Source organism: Sycon ciliatum, chromosome 1, assembly GCF_964019385.1.
Source record: "Sycon ciliatum chromosome 1, ocSycCili1.1, whole genome shotgun sequence".
Lineage (NCBI taxonomy): Eukaryota > Metazoa > Porifera > Calcarea > Leucosolenida > Sycettidae > Sycon > Sycon ciliatum.
The window spans coordinates 21,532,150-21,543,848 of NC_088643.1; the positions used below are offsets into that span (position 1 = coordinate 21,532,150).

Here is an 11,699-nt window from a genome sequence, read left to right on the forward strand (position 1 = left end):
CCGGTATGAATACCTATGATTAACTGCGTTTGCCGTCGCTTTTATTTTCTGCAGCACTACAATCTGTTTTACACCTGCAACAATTGGACTGTGCTGATGTTTCGGTACAATTATTACTTGTTTGTTGCATGTGCTCTGTGGGTCTGAGTCTGTCATTATCCTTTCTGACTCCTATTGTCTGCGTACCTGCAGGAAGAACTGTGTGAGATGCGGCAACTGCAGAGGCTTGACCTCAGCAAAAATGTACTCATCTTCCTGCCCCAGGCCATTGGCCGTCTAGAGAAGCTGCGACAGCTGGATCTGTTCAGCAACCGCCTCTCCTCGCTGCCCCTGAGCTTTAGTCAGTTGGCGCAGCTGAAGTGGCTAGACCTCAAGAACAACATGTTAGATTCGCAGATCGCCGGTGTGGCGGGTACCTGTGTGGATGAGCGCGAGTGCGAGGAATGTGCTACCAATGTGAGTACACGTACGTGTATATTCATTAGTGAGTTTCTGCTGCACGGAACTACGTACTAAACACCGTTTAAGCTGCAGTGATGTTTGACACGGATTTTTCGTACGTTTCGCCGGTTCTGCTGTGCGTAGCATGCTCGTAGCATGCTTAAACTTCCCGCCACATGTACTCTGTGCGCTCAGTATTCACACGGAAAACGGTATGAAAAATCTGTGTGAAACTTGATCCCGTATGGCGACGAGGTTTCCATACCTACTTTGGTACATTTTACTGTGTGACAGAAACTCGCTATTGCCGTGGACATAATGTTAGTGTAATCTGTTTCCCTCGGTTTTATACGTTTCCCCTTTCCGCCTGATTTCTGGAGAAGGCCGGATTGCCGTGACTGGAATATGCACCTGCTATGTTTGGAGTAGCTTGTTGTCATTGCACAGAATCATTTTCTGTACTCTGTGTGTTTGCCTTCTGCAACAAGGTTGTGAGATTCATCAAGACGAAGGCGGCAGAAGCAGAGCGGGCGCGTCAGGAGAACATCATGCGAGAAAAGCGTACGTGCACAGAGATGAGAGAGACAGACACAGAGACAGACAGACAGACAGACAGACAGACAGACAGATAGACAGACAGAGAGAAAGAGAGGGGGACAGAGATAGACAGACAGAGAGCCTGGACAGCTGTGAACGCAGTGAATGCGTTACATATTGGGCTGTTGTCAGCTAGTCGGGTACTAGTTTCTGTGAATCGTTTGGGTAGATGTGCCAGCCTTCTTGTCCCAATCAGGTTGTATTCGTATTGCACTACAAGTTGTGTGCCCGAATACAGCAAGTCTGTGTAGTGTGATGTTTCTGATCCCATATTTTGCCAGTGTGGGCACATGATCAAGTACCTGCGCTACCCAGAAGACAGTGTCTGATATTATGCTTCACGAGAATATCCCTACCATGTGGATTTTATTTTAGAAGCTTGTAGTGCTATTGGGTACACATGCATCGTATGGGCAGGACTGTGTTTTATGCCATACCAACTTTGTGTGTGCGTTTGTGTATGCATGCGCCGCGATGTGTCACTGTGTGGCTTTTGTAGGAGCATTGGAGCTACAGCGAGAGCTCACTGAGAAGGAGAATGCTGAGCGCCGGCGACAGAAGCAGGAGTTGAAGCAGAGGCGACGGGAAGAGAGGGAAGCGGAGCTTCGACAGAGGAAAGTCGATACTGGCGAGCAAGAAAAGTCCAACGACCCGTATCTGGAACGGTCGCAGAGCGGTACGTAGCAGTGAATGCAGGCCTTTTTGCTCGCCAAATGTAGTGATTGTTTAGGGATCGTCCCTGGCGGTCCGGTGCAGAAACTGCACCTTTGCACTGACAGACAATATTGCAATTTTGTGCAGGTACGAAGGTAAGCCTGTGTGGTGAAATCTGGCTTGACATGCACAACGTGTCACTTTTGTCGTTTGTGTGTGCGTATGTGTGTGTGTGTACGTGTGTGTGTACGTGTGTGTGTACGTGTGTGTGTACGTGTGTGTGTGTGTGTGTGTGTGTGTGTGTGTGTGTGTGTGTGTGTGTGTGTGTGTGTGTGTGTGTGTGTGTGCATCTCTGTTGGTCAACTACAGCAAGCAAGGAAAGGCATGCTGAACAGCAAGGATCATGCAGCTGTAAGTCACCTGGCGCATATGCAGAAACATTGATGTGCGTGTGCGTGTGTGTGTGTGTGTGTGTCCACGTGTGAAAGAGAGATGTTATTTTTTCAATCTAGAATTTAACTTTTCTAAGTAAAACTTTTAAGAATGTTTTGTTGTGATTGAGCATCTGAGCACGCGGCTGTTTGCTGCAGAGAGCCTATGCTCGTACAGTAACTGTATTGCTGCTGCCCCTGGTGTATGTGTGCCCTGCAGGTCTACTGTGGATACTCATGTTGTTTGTGGTGCTACTCGCGGCGCTTGGCGGGGCATACGCGTTTTACTGCATGCCCGACGATCGAGTGTGCCGCGAACAGCTCACAAAGTACTCGCAACAGGGGACAGAATTCATGGACAGGTTTGTTGAACAGTTGAAGCTATCCATTGAAAGCTTGAAGCGGAAGTTAACGTAACAACATAGGTACTAGGCTGCAGGACAAGTCGGCACAACTTAGTGCTTCTTGATTGAATTTTTACTCCACTCTACTTTTTTTGTCAATAGGTTTTTGTTCTCGTCCCGCGTTCCATGGCATTGCGCCTCCCGTTACTCTTCATGCTGGTACTCCTTGCTTGTATGCTGATCTACGCTTCTGGTAAGCCCTGGCATAGTTACTGACTCACTCAGTGCCCTTCCGCTGCCTGATAACATGGCAGCTGGTGTACGATCAGCTGTCAGGTGGCAGCACAGTGCACCCGGGCACAAAAGCAGGCATTGAAGGCATCCGTGTTATGATTTGATTTATTTTGATTTATTTAGAAATTTTCTCCTGCTGTGCAGATATGGCGTATATCCGCCGCCCCTTCAGTGGCAGTTCTCTGGAGCTCAGTGTGCGAATAGGTGGAATGTGTGCTTCGCATTCGTGTATCACGTGTGTATGTGTGTGTGTGCGTGTTGGCCTGCTCAAAGGCTTCAACGGGCACCGAAGCCATGAGCCACAGGAGGGCGAATTGTTTGATGTACCTTTCGTACAGTGCTGCTCAATGAAATCCAATGACGGGAGTCGAGTGTGCGCCGGTCACTGTGCGGCTCCTAGACCTGCAGACACTGGGGTGTGCCCTGGTGCCTCTCTTTCTCTCTCTCTCTCTCTCTCTCTCTCTCTCTCTCTCTCTCTCTCTCTCTCTCTCTCTCTCTCTCTCTCTCTCTCTCTCTCTCCCCCCCCCCCCCCGCCCCTCATTCTGAGACCAGTTTAGCCCCTTCTTTGGAGGATTTGGTTCAAAGAGCGAATAGTGAATACAGTGCGTCACATTGCACTTGTGGCAGTTCATCTTATGACTGCTGCCGTGACCAACTAATTCAACTATGCCCGCTTTCTCAAGACCGCCGTGAGCCTGAGTCCAGAGTGGTCGGTCATCTTGACTGCCTGGTCCGGAGACTTTCCTCATGTCATCCACATGATTCGACCGGCTGGTGATAGGGCTCTTTCAGTTGTTACAGTAAACCTCCCCAGATCTGGACGTCCCTAATCCGGGCACTTCCGTCTACTGGGTACCTTTCTGACCCAGCATCTAGAGTCACAAAATGGCTTTTCAACGAAAACAGCCCCAAAACAGTCACATTGATTTATAGCATAAACATATTTTCTTGCATGCAGTAAGTGTGTAAGTTCTGAGTAACGGGCAGTGCTCGGTCCCAACCTGCCCGGATCTGGGGAGGTTTACTGTGCTCTCTTTCATGGCACTGTACATGTAGGCAATCACCAGACAATGATGAATATATCCATTGGTGGCTGGCTACCAGGGACGACTCCCTGGTGTACATGTATGTTAGGATATGTTGGAGGGAGTTGTGGTTGCCCGTGACAGTGCTCAAAGGTGCAGCGCCTACAATGTAGCAGGGAGTACAATACCGGTATTGTACTACTCTCTGGACTTACTCTAGTACACACAATTGAGGTTCACGGTTTTAACGGTTTTAGCCGATCATCAGACACAGACAGCAACTGTTCCTGTCTGATGATCGGTTAAAACCGTGAAACTCAGAGTTACAGCAGAAAGCTGAAACGCTTTAATACCGGTAGAGGCCGCTAGAAAGTGAACCCAGGGGGTCGGATTTCAGTTGCCAGCGCTGTACCTCGGATACTAAGTACTGTACCGGTACACTTTCCTGTTGCCCATGCACGGGGGTAGATATCTCTACTGTACGTCTTACCAGAGTTGTACAATGTACTTGCATGATGATGTAGATCTACTGTATGTTATTATCATGGCTGTCACATTGTAGTAGCGGAGAAGGCGTCGCAAGTACCAGTATTTTGCGACTCTCTGGTAGCAACATGCATACTTCAGTGAAGTCCCAAGACCTTAGCAAGTTCGACTGCAAAGTGCAATGCCATGCAGTGCAATAGCAAAGTCAACCTCGCGAATAACAACCTCGGGTATAGCAACAAGAATGACCACACTACAATGTACTTCACACGTACGAGTAGCAGCCATTTTGACTTCGTACATGTACTTTCTTCCACGTCCCAACTTTCCTAAGCTTGTGTTTGTCAAATCTCAACACAATTGTATACAATCTGTACTAACAGCATGAAACAAGCTTTACTTTTACAGTTACTCCTTCCTCGCAACACGCGCTCGTAAAGTCGTTTCTCATGCCCGCGGTCGACGGTCGAGGGTCGGATCAAGTGCATCTTGATGTCCAGCTCAAGAGCACGCATGTCGTGTTGTAGGCCTTCCAGCCGGGACTTTCCCTCACCATGCAGCACAGAGACTAGGGCGGTCAAATCACGTTGTTCATGACGTAAGAAATCTGCCATGTGGGCGCGCCACATACCCCATGTAACCAGTGTAGGCCGCGCCGCGCGCTGGTCAACTCCAAGCGACCTTGATGGCATGGACCACGCTCATTCCTTGCTGTTGCAGATCTACGTGGATCATCAGCATGTAAACTAGCCGTAGTTCCTGTTGAACCATGTTCGGGATGAGCGAGGTTAGTGTGAAAAAATGCATCCCTGTTCGTACTGCACGAGGAAATATCTCAAAGAATTCTTGCCAATGCAATAATGCTAGCGCTATAACGATAGTTTCTGCATGTTCTGAGCAGAGCATGGAAGACATATAATGCATCTTACCTCCTCCCTCATGGTCCGTTTCGAATACCGCCTCAGGAACGATCGTGATCGTGTGCATTCAGTCCGTGCGCCAAGCCCTTAAGTAGCCTGTTTTTTATTTGCAACCGCGGGAAAAATCGAGGTGCAAAAAGATGACGACGACACAATTGTTTTGTTGGTATTTTGCAACCTTATTTGGACCTGAACTGGCGTGTGCTGGAGGAATCCTTGTTCATTACTTGGTTTGCTGCTGAGGTATGTCCCTTTGTCACCTATGGCACTTTAGCTGAGGTTCGTTGCGCCCAACTGTAGACCATGAAGACCTGTGTTTGCACTACATATTTTTTCGTCGTAATCGTACCATCAACTTGCTTGTCGTGCTGGAGTGGATAGCATAATCGGACACTCTCGGCTTATGCTCTAAGCCAAAGGTAGATATATTTGGGTTTGGATTCCCAAAGCACATCCCAATCAGGCTATGCAAAATGGAGCGGCCCACAATTTCGTGGAGGTATGTGGAATTGTGTGGAATTTTGCACTAAAGTAATTGTGCTTGAACAAGGACGTTTTGGCTGCTTATTTTCCTTGGGCATCTCGACATTGCAAACTAGTCCCCTTGCTGTTGTGTCTTCGACATCTAAACGGAATTTCTATGTTAGTCGTGTGGTTGGAGTCCAGATTTTAATCAAAATCCAGCAGTATTCCTGGCTGCTAATCTAGTTTGCTAAAGTTCTGGCTAAAGGTAGTCTGTTGAACTGTTTCTTTTGTATGTACCATGGTAGGACGTTCATTACATAATTATAGATGGAGTACATAGTCAAAGAAACTTTTTATGTAGTTTAGCACAACTGCACAGAAGTGCAGGGCCTGAAAGAAAAGCAAGAGCTGGAGACTCAGCGTCCGTAGCATATGCGAATGCATTGTGAGAGCATGTGTGTTCGATTCAGCATCACACACATATGCACACACACACACACACACACACACATACATACACACACACACACACACGCGCGCGCGCATGCGCGCACGCACACACACACACGCACACGCGCACATCTGGCGCTGGTTGGGTGTTGCATACTGAACATTCTGTACTCTGCAGCCTTATCTTGATCATGTGTGATAGTTGTGTCACAGGTTTTTGCCGTATTTTCTGGATTCTCTGTGCTTTCTGTAGATGGTCTTGTGCGCTCGTCATCAACAGCACTACACTACTGTAGGTCCAGTGGGCCAATCAGGCTGAACGGCATCATCCAGCTGTAACTGGGGTGTAGGTAAGTGTCTCTGCGTGCTCTGATGGTCGACTTGTGGCTTCTGGCCTTCAATCATTGTTCTTGCACGGGACCTGCCTCGCATACCCTGTGGTTCACTCGTGTTGGCAGGCTGTGATGCACAGTGGAATCCTTGATGTGGCACTCGGTCTACATGTATGCTGTTGCACGCAACAATATTGCTACTGATGGGCTTTGGTGTGATGCTCTGAATAAATGTACCATGAAAGCCTCTTGATTGGTCTCCGCAGTATATTCGCTTGCCTGGCTCGTTTTTGTCGATATTATCCACTGTTGCAATGGAGAACTTTGCGTGAGGTATCTCTCTGTTCATTCCGAGCTCTAATTTCTTATCAATGATGGTCTTTTGATATCGCTTGTAGGAGTCGACACCTGCTGTTGCGCCGACTCGAGCTAGTACTCGCATGACCTCGCTGGAATTGCTATGTGCATCCACAAAGACCGAAAGAACAAGCTGGAAAGGGTAAGTGCATGCTGGTGTGCTTGCATGCATCATGCATGATAGCACAAACAAGCACCTGATCCTCTTTGCACGGTGGTTGGATGCTTGACTTCCTTCTGACTTTGATTGGCTGTACATCATCAGCCAAATGTATCCCCACAACTCACTGTCCACACTATCCACCACTGCGTCCAGCTTCATTTCCGACAGTGAAGTTAGAACGTTATGCTCTTTGTGTTTGAATTCTTGTGCTTGACTTTTGATTTGTGAGCGCATTGCAGCCGACAGCTCTGACACGAAGGATGATGGGCCACTGGGTTGGCTTGTGTGCTGTGTGTGCTGGGTTTCATTTTGTGCTCTGTGTTTCAGGGTCTGGGATCGTGCTACGGCGAGGGAATTGTATAAGCACAGAACTGTGTCACACCCTGTACGGTACAGGAGCGTACCTCGTTTCTTACTGGTACCATATGACCCATGGCTGAGATGAGCGCCAAGCTTAGAAATAAGGCTGGACAGTAGCCACCGGTTGTTGCAGTCGATGGATGGTGAAGAAGAGGTGAAGAAATCAGCAGCCGTTGCCAGAAGAAGAGAACGGTTCTCGAGGAATGCAAGACAGACGAATCTTGCTGTTGCCAGCAATGCGGACTCCTCGGGTGAGGTGCATTGGTGCATTTCGTCTGTTATACTCTGCACCAGGCTCTCCAGCTTGAAGTCAGTAGTCTGACTGTCCACCATATCCAGTTGGCCTTTATAACAGGCTAGGCAAAAAGCACTATCCGCGGTGACCGTAAGACCACGCTCAGCGTGCAGCTGACGCTGAACTGCTCCGACGTTCGGACATTTACGCTTAACACCCCTTATTTGTGCGCCACACATGGTGCATGTGGGCCTGTTGCTGTCATGTAGCTGCATGTTATGCCGGTTGCAGAGACCCGCTGGCTGATCATTTGCGTTTACTTTCACGTTAAGCTTCTCGGCCAGCTCTACTGCTTGTAATGAAACTGTGACATGCCGTGGCAAATCACAACCATCTACTGAGCAGTCTTGTATTGTTGCGGGTGCTGGTGCCGGTGCTGCTGGTGCTGCTGCTGCTGCAACATGCTGTGCAGGCATCGCGTCTGTAGGCTGCACGTTGTCAGTGACAGGCATTGGCTCTGCTGAATGATTTATGAGCCTTTTCATGCATTTCTTGCAGATACATGCATTTCGTGGTATTGTAGGGTGATGTGCATATTCCCAGCATTGCGTGGTCTCGGGGTGGGCATATCTGCCATCAAGGGGAACATCTTGGCAGGCTACACATGGTCTGCATTGCCTGTCAGGATGCAGTTTCGAGCCCTGGCTTTGGCGGCCCATTTGGACTTGGTCACAGTGCGGACACTCGTGGTTTCTTCCTGGCCTATAGCAACACCATCTGTCCGCCCATTCGCGTAGTTTTATCAGAGATAGAGCCTTGCAAAATAAGACGGCCCACAATCTCCTGAGACGTATCTACGAAATGGGAAATTGAGAAGAGAAACAAAAGGGCACCGCAACGACTTGAGATGTCGAATATCGAGGTGCACTTTCGAAAAATGTGCTCATCGCTCACCCTTATAACACCATAACGGCGCAAAAGCAATCGATATAGGAGGATAAGCCTGTATTCTCGAGGTAACCAATAGTCGAAAATTGAGAATAATTCGGTATGTCACTAAATTCGTCTTCAAATTTCCCGCGGTTGCAAATAAAAGTGCAACTTTTAGACGACTTTTTCGAACTTGGCGCACGGACTGCATTGTGTCGTGCACCAGAAAGCATTATTCTACGTCACGATCCACGTGATTTCTTCATTCCTCTTGCAGTAAAATCCAAAAACTACACGCAAAAATTCAGTCACTTTTGCATCAACTGTTGCACTGAAAAATGTTGGTGGCGGAAGGAGAAGCTTGTCGTTTGGAGTGACAAGTGATCACCGCTGCTTTTCCTTGTCAGAGTCAACAAAACACTTTGTTCTGCAGCGATGGGAGTGGTGTTGGAGTAGAAATTGCTGACTAGACGTCGCGGAGGGGCGAGCTTTCCTGCGCAGGTATGAGTTTGGACGTAGTTCAGAATGGTCGAGTGGAAAAATTCAAAATTGTTTATTTCAAGAAAACCCAAAAAGGATGATGGGGGACATGTCCTCAGTGCTAGAAGAGGTGTTCTACTATCTGCCGGTGTATAGTGTTTGCTAATTGAGGACGTAGCTCGCTGTTTTATCAGCGCTTGTAATTTGGCTAATTTCAAGACGATCATTTGTGGCGTCAAGGGATGATTGCCCTCGTCTTCTGGGATGCTGGCGTGGCTAAGTGGTGCTGCCCCAAGAACTCTTCTAAGGTGAGGTAATGTTGGCTTGATAGAGTTTTGTTCGTAGCTTGTTCTTGTACGCTGTGCCGTGGCTCGTTTGTAGACCCATAAATCGTGCCAATATTGGGCCAATATTGAGGGGTATGCCAATTTCATGGTTCCCCTCAAAAGATTTTGTGCGGGCTTTGGAATGTCGATCTACACCCCAAAGCAAACCTACCTGCAAAATTTGAGCGAAATCTGAGAGATCGACTTGCACATATGTTCTGGTTTTCTCAGACATGCTCTCTTAAAACATAACTTGCACGGCACAAAACAGAAAAGTGAGAATCATCGTACACACCAAGACAATCTGGACGTGATAACAAGTGACAAAATACAGCTGACTTTTTGCTCACGTCGCTCTCTTCCGTCTCATCCCGCTCCTTTCCTTCGACCTCCTCCGCCTTATCCTCGTCCTCCGTCTCATCTTCATCATCATCGTCCTCATCACCACCATCACCATCATCAGTCACTTCCTCATCATCCGTTTGATGCTCAGTCTCACTGCACTCCTTATCAGCCTCCAACATGGCTCCATCATCTCCACCAGCATCACAAGTCGTTTGACCGCTGCTCCGCGTCACCGTTGCTGGGTTCTCTGCTACTGCACACCCATTTCCACTGTCCATTTTGCGTGGGCCAAGTCCATTCCGTGCATAAATTTCAAGTGAATAGTTTGCTGTGCTTCTTCTGGGTCTATGGGTGAGGATATTGGTTTCATTTTGGTTTGTCGATGATCTCCCTCTCTGTCCAGACACAGTCGGCACCGTGGATCCCAGCACCGGGGGGACCACCGTCTCGGTAGTCACCAAAGGTAAAGGGGGTGGCTCAGGCGGAGGCAAGGGCAACTGCCGAGGTGAAGGTTCAGTGTCTCTCGGTGGCCCCTCCTCCATTCCAGGACGATGATGTTGTGCTAGAGTAGGCTCCGCTGCCGTTTGCAGTGGGTCGAGAAGTGGTGGCCAGGTCAATGATGGCAAACCCACCCCAGCCCCAGCCACCCACGGCACCCCAGGGCCGGTGGTGGCACGGGAACAGGCGGCGCTGTCGGCACAGCGTGTTTGTCTACTGAGCTAACTGGGTTCTTACACGGCCTACCACGCTTTGGCCTCTTTGCTCTGGCTGCTGGTGGTAATAAGTGCAACGGCACATGTTGTCTGATACGTGCGTTCAGGTGTTGAAGAGTCCTACCAACGTACCGGGCAGCACAATTCCGGCACTCAAAGAGATAAACCAAATGGCTTGAAAGCTGGGGAGGTAGGACATCCTTCCTCACCATGAACGCACGTACCGTGGTGAACACGGGGATGAAATGGGCAGCAAAGTATGTTTTATTGACTAGGGTCTTGATAGCTCTGGACATGCTGACAGAATGATGAAGATGATGAAGATGAGACGGAGGACGAGGATAAGGCGGAGGAGGTCGAAGGAAAGGAGCGGGATGAGACGGAAGAGAGCGACGTGAGCAAAAAGTCAGCTGTATTTTGTCACTTGTTATCACGTCCAGATTGTCTTGGTGTGTACGATGATTCTCACTTTTCTGTTTTGTGCCGTGCAAGTTATGTTAAGCAGTTGAAGGTTCTGGAAGCTGTATGTATTCGTGTGCATAATCCTGTTCTTTGTAAACAATCATACTCATAAGTCATAGTTCACGACTGACTCCCTGCTAGCTCAGTTCTGCTAGTGTAGGCTGCACGATCAAAAGCATTCCTATGACTATGTCCCGATGCTGCATGCTGGTCGACATGGTCCTTCTTATTCCCCGGTCGTGCATGCTCACAAGGTCCATGCGGATCCAGGCGCTAGGCAACATGCAGAAGGGGGCTTCATTGGCTTGTTCATTGTTGTAGCATGATCCTCACATTCCTGCACTACTCTTGGGCTAAGGCCTGCGGAGAATCCATAAATACAAATACAATCTGTCACCGTGTCCCCTCGCCCTTCACAGCCAAGGAGGAGTCCAGGTAAAAAGGAAAAGTAACGATTATAACATGGAAAGGATCGGTCGGTAAAGTCTCCCCCCCCCCCCCCCCCCCCCCCGCGCCCGCGTCGTCTCCATATCGGCGGACATGCGGACGCGACGGGCGGCAGTTGACGATGAAGAGATCCCCCCCCCCCCCCGGCCCGGCTTGCAGCATAGCCGGGTACCCAGATCCCAGTCTCCTGGGCACCCCGGGACTCGGCCGGGTCGCGGTAAAATCGGGGAAGCGAGAAAAATCCCTTGTTGTATCCATGGTGTTACGATGACGCATAGAAAGCTTCTGTACGGGTACGCTCACGCACCCTGCATGCTGACAGTGCCGTGCATGCAGAATCTAGAAACAGAACGAGCGAAATCACAATCACTCTATGATGCTCTCACTTGCACTCAGCTGCTTTGTCGTGTTGGTTTTGAGTGCATGTAATGACTTGTGAGTT

General features: G+C 49.0%; 1 protein-coding gene and 1 long non-coding RNA gene across 3 annotated transcripts; both read left to right on the plus strand.

Annotated features, from left to right (window-relative positions):
* The first annotated feature begins 171 nt into the window (after positions 1-171).
* On the plus strand, positions 172-2,932 carry LOC135817949 (leucine-rich repeat-containing protein 59-like). Its single transcript, XM_065331258.1, has 5 exons — positions 172-456; positions 930-1,002; positions 1,538-1,714; positions 2,062-2,103; positions 2,344-2,932. The coding sequence occupies exons 1-5, from the start codon at positions 208-210 to the stop codon at positions 2,538-2,540; spliced, it is 738 nt and encodes a 245-aa protein (XP_065187330.1). The 5' UTR covers positions 172-207; the 3' UTR covers positions 2,541-2,932.
* Positions 2,933-5,284: 2,352 nt separating this feature from the next.
* On the plus strand, positions 5,285-8,141 carry LOC135817960 (uncharacterized). Of its 2 annotated transcripts, XR_010553602.1 has the most exons (5): positions 5,285-5,691; positions 5,792-5,834; positions 6,361-6,457; positions 6,838-6,938; positions 7,287-8,141. It is a non-coding gene; the product is annotated as an uncharacterized LOC135817960 (long non-coding RNA). The 2 variants fall into 2 exon arrangements; XR_010553603.1 differs by lacking the exon at positions 5,792-5,834.
* Positions 8,142-11,699: the final 3,558 nt, after the last annotated feature.

Coding starts and splice junctions, on each gene's coding strand:
- LOC135817949 (XM_065331258.1), top strand. CDS start 208: ATGCGGCAACTGCAGAGGCTTGACCTCAGCAAAAATGTACTCATCTTC. Junction 1,003..1,537: donor GAACATCATGCGAGAAAAGC/GTACGTGCACAG, acceptor TGGCTTTTGTAG/GAGCATTGGAGCTACAGCGA. Junction 1,715..2,061: donor TCTGGAACGGTCGCAGAGCG/GTACGTAGCAGT, acceptor GGTCAACTACAG/CAAGCAAGGAAAGGCATGCT.